Raw genomic sequence first — 16,814 nt, 5'->3', positions numbered from 1 at the left:
GCTCAGGCAGGTGACACCAATCTTGTGTAAGCCACAATGAGTGATGGAGCCGTGACAATCTAGAGACCTCATAACATCAGCTAATGTAGTCTTATCTGTTCAGCCAACTGTGGCTGAATGACAGTAGCATCCAGGGGTGTAAGATCTCCCAAGTTTTCAAAAGAAGATGAAATTTGTATATCAACTAGAATTGTAATGACTTGAAACAGTAGCTTAAATGAAGTAGATTTCTTTCTCACAGAAAGAGGTCTGGGGTGTGCAATCCTAGACTCATGGAGGCTCAGTGGAATGAGGGACCTAAATTTCGAATTGATTGCTTAGCTCAGCATGGCTTCCATTCTCAGGGTCACCTCATGACCCAGCAGATGGCTGTGGCTCCAGCCATTACCTCCTCATTCCAGGATGCAGGAAGGAAAAGGAGAAAAGAAAGAGCCTAACTATTCTTTTTTTTTTTTTTTTAGAGTAACAAAAAATATTTTACTAAAACATAAGATTTACAGAAGTTTCCAGACAAGCCATACAAAATGTCACAAGCTTTTTCTTGAAGGAAGGATTCTACACTTGACAGCAAAGTCACAATGTTATTATTGAGGGCTGTGATGTTTGTTTAATGTTCCCATTTTGGTTCAAACAATCAAGCCTGTCCATCTACAGTGTCTAAATAAAGTTAGACTTGGCTAGAGAGCATATTCTAAAGAACTGGTTAGCTGCTTTTAACCAATGCAATTAGATCACCATAAAAAGGAGGAAAGGAGCGCATAAAATTAAAATAAAACTACCTCTCCCCCCTCAAAAAAGTAATAAAGAAAAACACCCAAACCCCTGCAGCTAACCCTGACAACTACCTTCATTCACAGTGCTTAACCATGATGGGGGAAATGAATTAAAGCAGAGAAGGGCTGCTGCTTTTAAATGTTTCACAATAATCCAGATGGTACTTCTAGCCTCTGCTCATGCTTTACAACAGTGAATCAGGACAAGACATAGATTTGCATTTAATCACCAAAGGACTGAAGATGTCTGGGCTTTTATTCTGTAATGTTTCTAAGACTGTGTCCATTAAATGCAAACAAAAAAGGAAGAAGTCTTGGCAGAACAGGATAAGTGATGCACACTTGATGATCAGATCGATTTTAAATATTATTCATGGCATATAGCCTAGTCGCTGTTTCTATGGCTTGGGCCTCGTTGGTCTTCCACTGCTCTGCTACATCGTTTGCTAACGGATCATCCGGATTGGGAGCACTTAACAAAGCCTGGATCGATAGCAGAACTGTGCGGATCTGCAGTGCTGGGGACCACTTATCTTTCAAAATATCTAAACATATTCTTCCCAACTTGTCTACATTAGGATGATAAATTTTGGTCATGAAACGGCCTTTAGGGGCTGCCATCGGGTATTCTTCTGGTAGGAATAGTTCAAGCTTAAAAGTCCCTCCCTCAAAGGGGGAATCCTGAAGGCCAGCAATGACCACATGAAAATAACGGGCGTTGCTCTCATCTGGTTCTGCTTTAATGCCAGGAACCGGTTCTGCCAGCAAACGCTGGGTTTCCTTGATAATCCTGCGGGGCAGCCCGGCCATCTTGTCAGATCCCGAGTTCGGCCTCTGGTCTCGACTCTGGCTCCGCTCGCCTCACGCCGGGCCTAACTATTCTTATACAAGAAGACTTCCTGGAAACTTCCATGCCCCACTATTATTTCATTTCATCGGCCAGAAATAAATCGTACAGCTACTCCTAGCTGCAAAGGAGGCTGAAAAATATAACCTTTTTTTTCTAAGTGGACATGGGCCCAGCTGAGGAAAAAGGGGAAGATGGATATCAGAGTTGGTTTTTTCTTGAAATTCTTGGGTTTTAACAGCATGACAGGCCAACAGAGCATGTCTGCCGTCTGGTTCAGCAGAGGAGCTGCTGTTTGTGAACCCTGTTGGGGGAGCAAACATGGATGAGATACAGCTTTGTGGCAGGTCGGGTAGCCGGTGAGTGGGGCTGGTGAGGGTCATAAGCAGGTGAAGGTTCATAGGGCTTTAATAGGGACTTCGAACGGAAGTGTGTTCAGGTAGCCTGGGGTAGCGGGGAGCACTGTAGAGGTGGCGGCGGGAAAGGGTGGGGACGTACAGTCCTCGGCCTGTGCACCCAAGGAGCGCTTGGGGCGTGGGCAGCTCCGGGAGGTCCCTTGCTGCCCCCGCTGCGCTCACCTTGAGGTCTTAGCAGCTCTTCCGATGGGTGCGATTTCAAGCTCCTCTAAATCATGAGGTCGCTCCTCTTTCTGACCTTCACCAAAGGTGCCCTCTCACACTAGGTCAGGGTCACCCTCTCAGGAGGGATAAGGAAGCCTGGGCCAGACCCAAGCTCCAGAAGCTCACCAGCCTTCCCCAGTCACTGCTGGCACCCCCTCGGACTGGGGCTCGGCTTCCTCTCAGACTTTGTGAGACGGCTCCGTCTCCCAGGCACGTTAGACCTTCTTGCCAGGAAAGGACCACGCTATATATTGAGAAAACCACTGGATTTGCAGGCAGCATTCTTCCCTTGAGTCCCTGCTCCATCGCTTACTAGTTGAGTGACTATAAATACTTCTGTAACTGTCCATTGGAGAACAGTAGTCTCCTTCATAAGGCTTTTTGAAGGGTTCACAGAGATCATGTGTATAAAAGACCTTTCTATCAAAGAAGAAAAAAATCTGAACACCCCTAAATACAAATTTTAGCTTCCAGTAAAGACTCTCTGTATTATCCATGTTTGAAATTGATGACTTTATTGACACAAACTTGGCAATAGAAAGTGTGAGGTTAATAGGATCGTGAGAATCAGTTCTTGTATGATACACACATAAAAAAGTTGCCTGGTGAATTTGCAGCAGCGTGGATGAACTTCTGGTCACTATCTTTGTGAGATCCAGATTGTTCCAGGGAGGGGCAGCTTCTACCTGCCCTTCATTCCCTTCTCCCCCAGGAGTGAGACCTTATTCCTATATGATCAGAGAGACCCTCTTGAGTTAAATTCCAAGCGACTTGCCGCAGTTCAGTGATGCAAAAACAAGGATGTGAAGAGAAACTGGTGTCGTCTACGACTGACAGCACATGACGGGGGCAGGAACACCCCACACAAAAACAACATGCATGCCCTGCGAGAATGAGCCCTTGAACTTGCAGGATCAATTCCAACCTTTGGCAGTTGGGGCTCCTGCTGAGTGATGCCAGTGGGGCCACAGGATTCACAGGTTTTGCTTTTATTTTATCATTATTCTTTCATTTTCAGAACATGAAGTTCCCTAAAAAGCCCTTTCTCAAAGAATCACAAAACGGCAGAGGTTTGGGGAAAAACTAGTTTTACGTAGGGTAAAGGCATGTGCAGTGATCAGGAGAACACCCAGATCCAGGGTTTAAGAGTGAAACCTATTCTGAATGTAAAAGTGAGTTCCACTGTGCAACGATTCACATTTATACCTTAGGGTTGAAGGTCATCCCCTAGTTATTAAGTCCGCTGTTAGATTCAGGATGTACCAGCGTGACCAGCCAGACTCCAAATCTCTTAGCATCAGCAAGGTGCCTGGAGCAGGTTTGGTATTTAATGTTAAATGACTAAATGCACAGTCTATGGTAGGAAGGAAAGGGGGAGGGCGGGAGGGGTACCATGTGCTCGTGTTTGAGTTATAACCAAATTGGCAAGAAATGAGGCCGAGTTTCTAAATTTTAATCTAGGCATGTCAATTCTCTGGGCCATATCATATAAACACACACCTTCAGGCAACCTCTTTCTGCTAAACAGGGAGTTTATTGGTATCGTCTGATACACCTTTAGTCCTACCTTTCCCAATCCAGGTGTGTTAACAGTCCTTTAAAAATCATGTTCCGTTAATCTGGAGGAAGATAGTTCCACCTTAACATGTTTAAAGAAATGTTAGATAACTTTAATCTATCAAGATATTTTTTCCCGCCTCTGATTAACATGGTGTGCATCGGTCTCATGGCAACGCAAAGGCACAGCAACCAGGGCTGGGCTTTCTAAGGCGACTCCTTTGCAGACAGCAGGTGGCACGTCCTGATGCCGTGTCCGAGAGGCCAGAGTGAAGCCGTGAGTGCTGCTGATGGGTTCTGGGTCATCTTCTTCTTGTGAGCTGTGTCCGTGCTTTGATCAACAGTTGCAAATGACCCACCGGGAGAGAAGAAACCCAGAAAAGCACAGAGTGACCTGGAAAACTCCGCACATGCAGCGTGTGGCTGAGCCCTTGGGGCATCCTAGGTTGGGTGCCTCGACCATGGTGACAGCGATACTGCGGTATGGAGGCTGATGTGGACACTGGGATGGGGGGGGACATGGAAGGCTGATGAGGAATGAGTGCGACTGCCTCGGGGAGAGAGCTCCCAAAACACGCTGTGGGTGTTGGGGGGGTTAGCTGGTGTGAAACGGGATCTGCATCTGTCTCCTGCTGAGCTAAGGAAACAAGAAGATCTGGGAGTCTTCCTGCGTCTCGATTTCTCCTATATCTGGATTTGCAGTCAAGTGAAAGACAACTTTTAAGTGAACGCAGTATTCAGTACTCTGATGGCAGTATTCAGAAAGGAAGAAAGAACGAAAGAATAAGCTGACCCGAAACAGCGCACATGACCCCAGGCAGGAGCGCTTAGAACCCACGGGAGCATGTCTCACCAGGGAACCTATTCCTACTTTGTTTCAGCCGCCCCCCTGTGGCTTCCCTCACCACTTTTACAGCAAACCACACTGCAGGAGCTGCAAAGAGGCAAAATGCACGTTTGCAGCTTGGTACCCTATGCAAGTGCTGTGCCGATACAGCTCCGCGGTAAGTGGGAGGCTGGGAACGTCCCCAAAGCCCAGGCAGGGCTGCCAAGTACAGTCTCTCAAGGCAGCAGCGTTCTTCACATCCAGCAAGGGCCACCCACTTCTTCGAGTCTCCTTGGTGGGGTCCAACACGTGGAGGACACAGAGAAGTCCGTCTGCCCTGCTAGTTAACGCAGTTCTTCGCCATTCTTCGGTTTCTGTCCACCTGTCGGATGCTGTCTGGAACGTTAATGGTGACTTCTTTTGCAGACATTCGCTTAGCGTCTCTTTTAGCCTGTTAAAAAGTTTAACGTCATGAACTGAGTTAGTAGAAAACACCCAAATTTGCATTCGTCTCTTGAGATTGTTACGTATACACACACACACAGAGGTAGGAAGAAGAACCTGCTAGAACACAAGCATATAACTCCTTTTCAAAGCTTTCTCTGTTGAAACTCTAATGCTGACCTAGCACAGAGCCTAGCATCAGGCTTGCTCAGTAAAACACTGTCGAATGGATGAATTGCATTGATTGGTGAAGGTCCATCCAAGGATAGTGAGGAAGGTTCCACAGTTTGCGTTAGTAAAGCAGTGAAGGCGTGCAGCTTTGGAGCAAGACTTTGTGGTTCAAATACTGACTAGACAATTTCACCAGGAGCAAATTTTTTCTAACCTAACCCTCAGTTTTCTCATCTGTAATATAGGGGATAATAATAGTACCCACCTCACCAGATTATTGTAAGAATTAAATAAGATCATGCATTAAAGTACTCAGCATAATGCCTGTCACACACACACACACACACACACACACAAAACAAAAAACAAACAAAAAAAAAACACAAAAAGATTTAGTAAGTAAAAAGTAAGACAGATTATCCACTTCAAAGTGAAGATAAGCCAATGATAACAGTCTGGACTTCATACTAAATACTAAAGCACGGACTAAACCTCAGGTTCTTCAACTACATGTGTCCCATCTCAAGAGTAAACTTCAACCAGTGGGGAGTGATTTTGTGCCCCTTCTGCTCAACTGTATGCTTGGAGTGAGCATGAGAGGGTCATGGGACTTCTCTCCACAGGGGATGGACAGAGACGGGTGCTGCCCAGTCCCCAGCCACGCGGACCTGCTGCCTAGCTCCTGGGAGTACAGTCAGTAAATCCCTTCCGGATGTCCCTGTGGGGTGCTCAGCTGCAGAAAGCCACCTCACCCCGGGTCCTGCCCTTGCCATGATGGCCCAATGTGAAGGGTATAAATATCTGGCCCTTTTGGCACAAAGCAGGCCCGCTCTGACAAGCCACTGGGCTCTAGAGCTCCCCATGGGGTGGGGTCAGCCGCTGCTCGGGCCGCATCTGCCTGGCTCACCTTGTCCCCTAGCCACTCCCACTTCCATCCCTCCTCTCCACAGGGGCTGATGCCCAATGAGCATCATATATAATGTCACCTCAATGTCACACCTGAGGGAACATCTCCCCACACTGGGCGTGAGTGTGGATAGATGCACATTCTTAATATAATACGGCCCCTGAATCAAGCCAGCTATTTTATCTGTAGTGCATCCAAAGACATGATGGACTACAGGGCCACTGGAGAAAAAGAAACTGGCCTGTTTGATTTACTAACTGATATGCTGATACACAGTTTGTAACCTGTCTCATGAATGCTGTGTAGCAGGTGCTGGTGATGCCCCCTCCAGTTTCTCTTTACACGCCTGGGGCATCCATCCCCCAACTGCTGTGAGTGTGAGCAGCACCCGGTTTTGAGAATTGCCTTCATTCTGACTGGAGCCACCTGGCCCAGAAATGCGACAGAGGTCACACCCTGATTCCTGGAGGCAGCCCAAAGCCAATGTCTGACTGTCAGGGATACAAAACACTGGCCATTTTGCTTCGAGGGGATATAAATCTAGGACATCTTCACGCTCCAGAACCCCCCGTGGGATCAGACCCCACTGTGGGATTCAGCCAAGCTCATGCATTTGCTGAACTGGGTCCTCTGCTCCTCCTGCTTCCCTCCTGACTACCATATGGGCTTCACATGAGACGACTCATTCCATCAATGGTTTGCCCAAGAATCCTCTTCTCCGGCTCCGCTTCTAGGGAACCTGACCTAAGAGTAATTTATGGGTGATCTGCGGGGCATTTAAGGGATAATTTTGACTACATGCGATTTCAGTCCTTTCCGTTGATGTCAAGAGCTAGGACTTCACTGTTTTCCTCTTTATGATCCCAGGGCCCAGCAGCGTCTGACGGAACAGGCCCTCTCCACTGGAGTTTGGCTGAACTAATGGATGAATGAATAAATCGACACAGTGCATTTGCCAAAGCACCCTTGTCTGAGCAACCAGAAGTCAATGCTGTTTTTAAGGATTTAGTCTTCTCAGCTTTTCCGGGACTGAACTGGCACCAGGGCAAGCGGTGACTTTGATGGGTTTCTTTTACCCTAAAAGCAGAGAACTCCTGAAATCCCACAACCGAGTTTGTCTTCTAAAGAAAAGTGCGACAATTATGAGGCCATTTCCATCCACTTTGCATTTTGGGCGTTGCTGCACCAGCATGGCGACTCGGCATGGAGACACAGAGGCTTTATTCGACAGCAACTTTCCCCTCAAACCAGTAGGCAGTACGAAAGCTCTCCAGAATGGAAATGTAAACTTTCCAAACAGTGTGACTGCTTTTCTGTAGAGTTACTGGCAAGACTTCACAAAAGGTTGTTAAAGATTATACACAGAAAATGCTCTCCTCTATATTTTAGTCTGCTTTTTTAAGCTTAAATATATAAGCAAAAATTCAATAGTTGGCTGATTCTTCATTTCCTCACCCATTTGAGGGTCCAAAGCTACAAAATAGTTGTTCCCAGAATAGCCACAGGATGTGTACGGCTTTAATCTCAGGCACCATGGGGCAATTTCTGTTTTTTTCTTTTGGCAGTTTCTTAACTCCATATATCCCAAGCCCCTCTAGTGGCGGCATTTAGGGCACAAGCTTTGGGGCCCACAGAGGGACACTCAGGGCAAGGCTCTGTCACCAGTTAGCTGCTGTGAGACACGTTGCTTTAACCTCTGAGTTTCAGTTCCCTTACGTGAAACATGGGGCAATAATGCTTGATTCTTTGTGGGGCTTTTTGAGAGAATTAAGCACATCACTCCACATTAATGAGTGACCAACTTTTTCCATTTTAAAAATGGAAGTTCTCCATCCTGGGAACCTGCTCAGGTCCCCGCAAACCAGCACAGTTGGTCAGCCCAGTTAGAGCTGTCATTGATTTTATTTGCAAAATGATGATGTCGAACATTCTGAATTTCAACTGGAAATCACCTTGTTCTACCGGAACTATGGTTCTTGTTCCTGCTCCTTCTGAACAACACCGACTGTAAGCCTGCGGGGCCCGCATGTGGATAAAGGGCCACGGAGTTCTGTATTCCAGTGATGGGTCCAGGCTCTAAGCCATAAATGAGTCTCCTTTCCAAGAATTACGCTGTATGAACACTATCCAGTTAAACAGAACAAAAAGGCGTTCTCCTTTGGGAGAGGTGCTTTGGGAAAGAGCACCTTTCAAATCGGAGGCATCTGCAGAAAGTCAACCTCCCACGCACAGCAGCGCAGCCCCTCACGGGGTCGGTCATCGCCAGAAGCCAGTTACAACTTGGAAATCTCAGATTTCTTTTCTTTTTTTAAACTGTTTTATTTATTAATTTGAACAGAGGGATAGAAAGCACAAGTAGGCAGAGCGGGAGGCAGAGGGAGAGGAAGAAGCAGGCTCCCCCCTGAGCAGGGGGCCCGATGTAGGGCTCGATCCCAGGACCCCAGGATCACGACCTGAGCCGAAGGCAGCTGCTTAACTGACTGAGCCACCCAGGCGCCCCGGAGATCTCAGATTTCAAGCCCAACTGAGAGGGAGAAAGAGAACCACAATGCTAGATTATCTTCTCTAGAAGCCCTCTTGAGAAGTTGCATTGCCCTCCTACAAGAGAAGAACTATCTGGAAACGAGGAACTATTATTATCCCATTTGGATCCTCAGGCCATATGTAGAAGAGGCATTTTCCCCTCTGAGGGGCTTCTCAGCCAGCCAAACCTTTTTATTTCACATCCCATTCCCTTTATTTAACTACAGAAAAAGAAAACATGTCCCATTTGCAATTACTGGCTTTAAAAAAAACATCTTCTGGTTTGCAGCTCAGTGAGGAGAGAAACCTATTTGGCACCTTTTTTCCTCTGTGGCTCTCTGCCCATCAATCCTTCTTCCACTTCTAAAATTCTTGCTTTCTGAGTTTTATCACCACTGACTCTTGTTAATGGGCCCCCTCTTGTTTCTCACTCAGCTTTACAGCTTTTCTATTCTTCCCTCTGCCTCATTTTCATTTCTGTAGGTTTAGAATTCTGTCAATCATGGATTTGGGCCCTCTTGATATTGCCTTTTTAATTGAAAGTAATTTATCGGCTGCCATTTCTCAAGGGTAACAGACTGACTGATAATTTCCTGGCAGCCTTGAACCCGGATGAACCTGTTTCTTTCTCTCTCTCTTTCTTTCTTTCTTTTTTTTTTTTTTTTTTAAAGATTTTATTTATTTATTTGAGAGAGAGAGAGAGAGAGATCACAAGTAGGCAGAGAGGCAGGCAGGCGGGGCGGGGAAGGGGGAGAGCAGGCTTCCCGCTGAGCAGAGAGCAGAGAGATTGGGGATATTGATCCCAGGACCCTGAGATCATGACTTGAGCTGAAGGCAGAGGCTTAACCCTCTGAGCCACCCAGGAGCCCCGAACCTATTTCTTGTGGGGTTTAGAAGTTGATGACCCAGCTCGTTCTCTGGGGAAGTGGGGGTAGCCATGGCTTTTCCAGGGGCACCTGGACTCGGGGGTGCAGCTGTGTCTGCTCACTGATTCTCATGCCTCCCCCAAAATGGGAATACAGATATTCTCAACTTTACTTTGACCCCACAAATATATCTATACCTAACACAGGATCACCTGAACCTTTTCACAGTTCCTCACACCACTGAAGAAAAGCAAAGCTTACTGAGATTATGATTTAGCAGACATCAATTTTTCTACAACTGTGTTTTTTTATTTATAAAACCAATACATGATTATGGTAAAAGAAATTCAAGGAATAGAGAAGGCACAATGAAAAGTAACATTGTTCCCATGCTCTGTGCTTTCCCCAGGGGTAACCACAGCTAATGATTTCTCTCTCCCAGTATTCCTTACTCCTTCCTTGGCCTTAACCATGGTTTGGATTATATATATGCTTGTTTACTTGCATATTTTCTACATCCTCAACAGATTATAAACTTCCAGAAGGTAGGGACCCAGTGTGTTGTGTTCACCAGAATATAGCCCCAGAATGTAATTTAGTGCCTATCACGTAATAGACACCAAACAAATAACTTGGTGAACACATGTATGAAAAGAAATCTTCAGGGGCACCTGTGTAGCTCAGTGGGTTAAGCCTCAGTGGGCTAAGGCCTTTGGCTAAGGTCATGATCTCAGGGTCCTGGGATCAAGCCCTGCATTGGGCTCTCTGCTCAGCACGGAGCCTGCTTCCTCTCTCTCTCTCTGCCTGCCTCTCTGCCTACTTGTGATCTCTGTCAAATAAATAAGTAAAATCTTAAAAAAAGAAAGAAAGAAAGAAAGAAAGAAAGAAAGAAAGAAAGAAAGAAAGAAAGAAAGAAATCTGCATAAAGAAGACACAAAATGTCCTGGGAATAGCACACCTGTTTGCACTGCCCTGCCCTAGAACTTCCCTATGGTATTTACATTATGCTTACAATTGACCATTTCTTATGCCATCCCTGAGAGACAGCCAGAAGTGGTACTACCCTCCCTTTCCCAAGAGGCAGTGGAAGTCACTCAAGCCAACATAACTTGCCCAAGGCCAATGTCAATGTAGGCTGTTGAACTGTAAAGACAGTGGACCCGGGTCCCACATCCAGCCTCCCACAACTCTGCCAAAGCTTACTCTGAATTTTCCACTGTTTTGTTTTTGGTAATGGGAAGGAAGAACATGGGGTTTGGAGGCAGACAGATCTGGGTTTTAAGTCTAACATAGCCACATCACTATTCCCTGTGTCATGTTGGCCAAATACCTAACCTTTCTGAGCCTGTTTTTCTGAGTGGGAAATGCTGCCTTCCCCTTAGAGTGAGGGCTAAAGATGATGCCATGTGCAGTGTGGCTGGCTCAGAGTGGCCACTGAAAATATCAGTTCCCCTTCCTTCTTCCCCAAAGATTAAAGACAGCCTTGTCACCTGCAACTCAAGACATTTTTCTTCTTTTCAATCAAGCCCTATTAAAGGGAGATAGACAATAACATCTAGCTCTTTCCAAATTCTGTGATTTTATTTACTGCTGCTTCATGGCATTCGTTTGAGGTCATTAGGAAATATTTGATCATAGCAACCCCACCCAGGGCTAGGATGCTAGGCTCCAAAGGCAGGGGTCAGGTCCTGCCTCAGGCAAAACTCTCCAGAACTTATCAAGCCTGGAGCAAATCCTGTGCCCACAGTAGCATTATCCCCTGTACTCACTTAGGTTACTCAGCGCAGGGGTTTAGATCTATCTGGTAGGGAGTGCCAAAAGAAGTTGTTGCTTTTCAACTTGAACCTCTTATAGATCAAACACTAGGAAGGCAGCAGAACCTGCTTGAAAAAGCACTGGGGATCCCACAGAGGAGTCATCAATCATATGATGGGCGCCGGAGGGGGGCGGGGAGGGAGCGGTGCTGTGGGAAGCCTTCCTAATCCTAGTGAACTGCCAGGCCAGCCTCACTGGATTATCCAGGACACCCAGTCAAGGGTTTCTCTGATGCTGAGATGTCAGGAAGGTCCCAAGCAGTGAGTGAGTGCGTACTGGGTTCACAACCCTGAAGCGGACGCAGAGGGCCAGGGCATAAAGAATAAGGTCTCTGCCCTGAGAGTCTTCTCATCGGGTGTTTCTTCAGACCCTTAGGTAAATAGTGAGTCTTGGGGCGTCCGGGTGGCTCAGTTGGCTAAGTGTCCACCTTGAATTCAGGTCATGATCCCAGGTCCTGGGATGGAGCCCCATGTTGGTCTTCCTGCTCAGCAAGGAGCCTGCTTCTCCCTCTCCCTCTGCTACTCTCTCCCTTTCTCACTGTCAAATAAATAAATAAAATCTTAAAAAAAAAAAAAAAATAATGAGCACCTGGGTGGCTCAGTCCTTACGCGTCTGCCTTCAGCTCAGGTCATGATCCCAGTGTCCTGGGATCAAGCCCCAGATTGGGTTTCCTGATCGGCGCAAGCCTGCTTCTCCCACTCGTTCCAGCTGCTTGTATTCCCTCTCTCACTGTCTCTCTGTCAGATAAATAAATAAAATCTTTAAAAAAAAAAAAAAACTGAAAAAAAAAAAGAATAGTGAGTCTTGCAATTCTTCCTGTATGTAAGGTGGCAGGCAGCAGACAGTGGCATATATGGAGGTAGTGGAAATCACTACACACACACACACACACACACACACACACACACACAGCCCTATACTGCTACATTGCCTCCTTTTCCCAGGCTCAAACTACAATGTGCATCAAAGTGCCTCCTGAAGACAGGTCTCCCTCTCTAGCTTTCCTCAACGGTTTCTTTTGTTTGGCGCCCCAAGACTCACTATTTATCTAAAGGTCTTTTAACGTCATGTTTTTGTTTTGCTGCGTTTTTGTTTTGTTATGCTCTTCTCACATATCTCCTATCACCGCCACCCAGGAGCAATTCTGGGCTTATCCGGTGCTTCTTTCTGGATCAGGCCTCCCTCTTTGGCCAGGGCCATCCCCGTGAGGCTTCACCGTCCTTCCGGGGCTCGGGAGCGGAGCGAGGAAGCTCCTCCTTGGAGATTCGGTCCGGACATCGGTGACGTTCTTCAGCACAGTCTGGCCACTTGGTCAAGAGTAATAAAGTCACCCCCAATGATGCAGCTTCTGAAGACAGGCAGGCTCACGGGAGGCCGGCCGCCCACTCGAGTCTCGCCTGCTCAGAGCTGTATCCACACACACATTTCTACCTCGGCTGAACACTTGTTCTAGTTCTGGGGAGAAAAACAGGAGTCCTAGGGCTGAGGGAGCGGCACACTCAGATTGGAGAGCAAATGTCTGGAGGCAGCCCGGAGCTCCTGAATGTCGAATTAGCCAGACAGAACAGCGGCTGTAGGACTGCCTCCTGGGTTTTTGTCAAGCTCAGGGAAGAGGCTGGGGGAAGGAGCCCCAGGCAGGGATTGCTCAGGTGCTGAGCTGCAGGAAGGCCCCAGGTGACTGGAGGAAATCAAGATACAGCAGAGAAATCAAGACACCGTCTCCATCGAGGCAGCTCCAGTTTGTACAATATCCTTATTGTCACCTTCCTTTCACTAGTTAGCACCTGTTCAAGCCGCGGAAGACAGGGGCCGAGGGAACTGAAAGAAGGAAGCTATGGTTTGTCTGGTGGGGCATGAGGTGCAGAGGGGCTCGGAACAGGAGACGCTGCTGCTCACAGCCATTCCTTAGCTGTCCCCAGAACCCTCCAGAAAGCAATCCGAACTGTGGGGAGGCATCTCTATGAAAGGGAGGAGTTGCTATCCCCTCTATGTGGCCTTTCATTTCCTTGAAATAAATAGCAGTACCTCAAATCGGGGAAGCCTGTGTTCATTTACCCTGTATTATCTGATGCCCCAGCCTCACCCCCACTAAACCTGGCAGTCGCTTCAGCACACAGGACACGTGTTCCTTTTCCGGATCTTTGGCATCAGAACGCTGCCTGGCACCTCGATGGCACTCCGGGGAAGAACACGAATGCATCTAAGGAGCGCATAGAGGACCTGAGCAGAACGTTTACCAGGCCTCACAAGGACTGCCTCAGCACACAGGCTTGTTCTGTCCATCGGGTTGCAGACAGGTACCCAGAGATGCCTGCTTCGTGAACGGTTCTTCTGGAGAAAGAAAGCTCTTTAAAATGCCCAAAGCCCAGGGACACCTGGGTGGCTCAGTGGGTTACAGCCTCTGCCTTCGGTTAGGTCATGACCTCAGGGTCTTGGGATCAAGCCCCACATTGCTGAGCAGAGAGCCTGCTTCCCCCTCTCTCTCTGCCTGCCTCTCTGCCTACTTGTGATCTCTCTCTCTTTGGGCCAAATAAATAAAATCTTTAAAAAATAAAATGCCCAAAGCCCATCAGCCCAGGGGCTGGATGCTGCACAGGAGAGTGCTGTGGAACGTCTTGGGGGAGCAGAGGGGGAGGGAAGGGGAGAGTGGCTACTGCCGAGCTGGTCACCGAAAATGCAGGAAGCTGTAGCCCAGGGTGCAGGCGGGCAGCACGGAAGAGGTGGTCCCTCGAAGGCCCTGGAGTGTTTAGGAAGCAACCGATTTTCCCTGAGTAGATTCACCGCTGAGAGCTGTGTGGGGACGAGATAGCTCTGCCGATAGGAGCTTCAGGGAGAGGTAAGCTTGGCTCGTAAAGCCCACTGTGGATAGGAAACCTGTGCCATGGCTTCTGGGGACACAAGACGCCTGGTGGCTGGTGAGACCGCAGGACACAAAGACCACTGAGGCACTTCAGCACCTGTCCGAACACTCAGGACCGAAGCACCTGCTCCCCGATCTTGTTTGGGAAGAGGCTACGAGGCAGCCATCGCTCACTGGACTGCGAAAACCACCTGTGTGGATGGCCGATCAGTGGGGCCACCGCTCCCAGGGCTGTACTGGTGGGACTGTTCCTCATGTCCCCTGCCGCCTGGCCGGGGAGGGTGGGGGTCGGTGTCTTCCGTGTGTGTGTTGGGGGGGACTGCTTCCCGGCTATCTCCAAGTCTCCGTCCTCACCTGTCAGCTGGGGACAATATCAGTGTTTTACAGCTGTCGTGAGGATACGGTGAGACTCTGTAACAAAGTGCTTAGCATCCTCAGCCTGCCTACAAGGCTGCTGTCACAGGTCTAAGAAAGACTAAGCACAACTCATTGGCTTTCTTTATTTTTTTAAAAAGATTTTATGTATTTATTAGAGAGAGAGAGAGAGAGAGAGCGCATGTGCAAGGGAGGACAGGAGTGGGACAAGCAGTCTCCCCACATGGGGCTTGATCCTAAGACTCTGAGATCGTGACCTGAGCCAAAATCAAGAGTTGGTCGCTTAACCAACTGAGCCACCCAGGTGCCCCAACTTCCTGGCTTTAAATTCTAATGTTCTACAATTGGAATTCATCCGCATCTGGTTAGCATGTAAAGTTGGTTAGTGTGGGAAATGATTTGTCAGTATCTATAAAAGTCGCATATATCCCCATCCCATGAGTCAGGAATTCTACTCCTAGGAATATACTGAAAAGAAATGAACGTCCACCAGCAGGCATGCCCACGGATGTCAGCAGCTGTATTGTTCACCATGGCCTGGCCAGAAACGACCCAAATGTCCTTCAGGGGGAATAAGTTACACTCACATAATGCAACAGATGTAACAACGAAAATGAACAAATCTATGCGACTGACATCCACGCAGGTGAGTCTCACTGGCCTGACATTGGACACGAGCAGCCAAGCACAAAAGAGCACACACCATGTGACACCATCTATAAACGTCTACAAAACGAACCGCACTGGTCTAGAAGGCTAGAAGTCAGAAGAGTGGTTAGTCTGCAGAGGTGGACAGTGACTGGCACGTCCCAGTCACCACGGTGAGGGGCAAAAGGGACATTTCTGGGGCACGGAAAGCGTTCTGGGTTTCATGTGGTTAATGATCATGTGGGTGTGTCGCCTTGTAAAGATTTCATTGTGTCGCCTTGTAAAGATTCTTTGCACTTAGGACTGACTTGGGCGTTTTTCTGAACGTACTTTCCACGCTGTAGAAAGCGCGACTGCCCTTAATCAATCCTTTGCTGTCTCTCTAGTCAGGATTTCCTTGCCCTCCTGATGGGGGGCTTGTCCATGTGACCTGCTTGGGCCAAGAGGAGGTTAGCTGGCAGGATATGAGCAGAGACGTGAAATGTGTTCCTACTGTAGTTTGGTTTTGCCCTCTTGGGTTTCTACCACAGTCGTGAGAAGATATGCCTCAGAGATGCTGCTTTTCTGGACTGATTCCCAAAATAGTATACATGGAACAGCCTGAACTACATGCGGAGCCTGGTGCCGAAGTCAGGCCTAGCCACTCAAGTCGCAGCTGATTGTGGCAGGAAAAATAAGATTGTTCGAAGCCATTGAACGCTGGTGTGCTTTGGTATGCAGCATTATGTGGCCATAAAGGACTAATACCTTATTCTTCAGTAAAAAAGTCTGTCCACATGTCTATGCTCCATTGTTATAATAGTTGACTGTTTCAAGTTCCAGTCCCTGGCACCCACCTCCAGCACTTATATGAATGACTCATGACAACTCATGTCCTAAGTCAAATGAATCAGTTTCCTTTTCTATAAATTGGGGACGATGCTTACTTTACAGTGCTCCTGGGAGGATTTAATGCCCCAGCAGACCTAAAAGCACTTTGTAAATTGCAGAGCACTATTTTCAAGGGAAGAATGATGGGGGGCAGGAAGCCAATGTGTGTGGATCACGCCACACACCAGACAGAGCTGCTTCCTGTCCCCCACGACCCAGCCTGACTTGAAGGGGGGAGGGCACACATGTGGGGAGGAGGCTCTGGGACAGATGTCAAGCCCTGCACTAAAGCAGTCTCCCAGGTTTTGAGTCTAGCTCTGTGGGGCCTTCCCTTGGGGGAGGCAATGATGCTTAGGCCTCTAGAAGGCCAGCTCATGCACAAGCTGAGTAGTCAGTCCAGGACCCTGGGAGGGCCACCCTCAAGTTCAAGTCAGTCCCCTCCCCCTCCGTGTCTTTCTTCTGAGTCTGAAGAGCCTGTCAGTGCTTCATTCCATCCTTTTGGGTGCTGTGGGACTAACCATCCCCTGCTCCTCCCCACTGGCTGACTTACAACACTTCTCCATTTACACAGAACAGGCCCATCTGTTCTCTCACTGGGCTATTATTTCCATTGTGTGCATAAGGAGCCTGAGACTCAGAGAGAGTAAGTGGTTCCTGCCAGGCCACTTAGTTAACAAGCGTTAGAGCTGAATTTGCAACAGGTTTTCTAACC

At 47.9% G+C, this 16,814-nt stretch overlaps 2 protein-coding genes across 2 annotated transcripts in view; both read right to left on the bottom strand.

Moving 5' to 3' along the window:
* Positions 1-1,011: 1,011 nt before the first annotated feature.
* LOC132014220 (ubiquitin-conjugating enzyme E2 N-like) lies at positions 1,012-1,677 on the bottom strand. The gene has a single exon (XM_059394966.1). The coding sequence runs from the start codon at positions 1,581-1,583 to the stop codon at positions 1,134-1,136; it is 450 nt and encodes a 149-aa protein (XP_059250949.1). The 5' UTR covers positions 1,584-1,677; the 3' UTR covers positions 1,012-1,133.
* Positions 1,678-2,629: 952 nt separating this feature from the next.
* The window catches only part of BAALC (BAALC binder of MAP3K1 and KLF4), an 84,493-nt gene continuing 70,308 nt past the window's right edge, over positions 2,630-16,814 (bottom strand). Inside the window, exon 3 of the mRNA XM_059394967.1 lies at positions 2,630-5,074. Within this exon, the coding sequence (XP_059250950.1) occupies positions 4,964-5,074 (111 nt within the window). The 3' untranslated portion in view covers positions 2,630-4,963. The remainder of the gene's footprint in view (positions 5,075-16,814) is intronic.

The sequence above is a fragment of the Mustela nigripes genome, chromosome 3, assembly GCF_022355385.1.
Source record: "Mustela nigripes isolate SB6536 chromosome 3, MUSNIG.SB6536, whole genome shotgun sequence".
Classification (NCBI taxonomy): domain Eukaryota; kingdom Metazoa; phylum Chordata; class Mammalia; order Carnivora; family Mustelidae; genus Mustela; species Mustela nigripes.
This window is presented reverse-complemented; position numbering and strand designations above follow the sequence as displayed.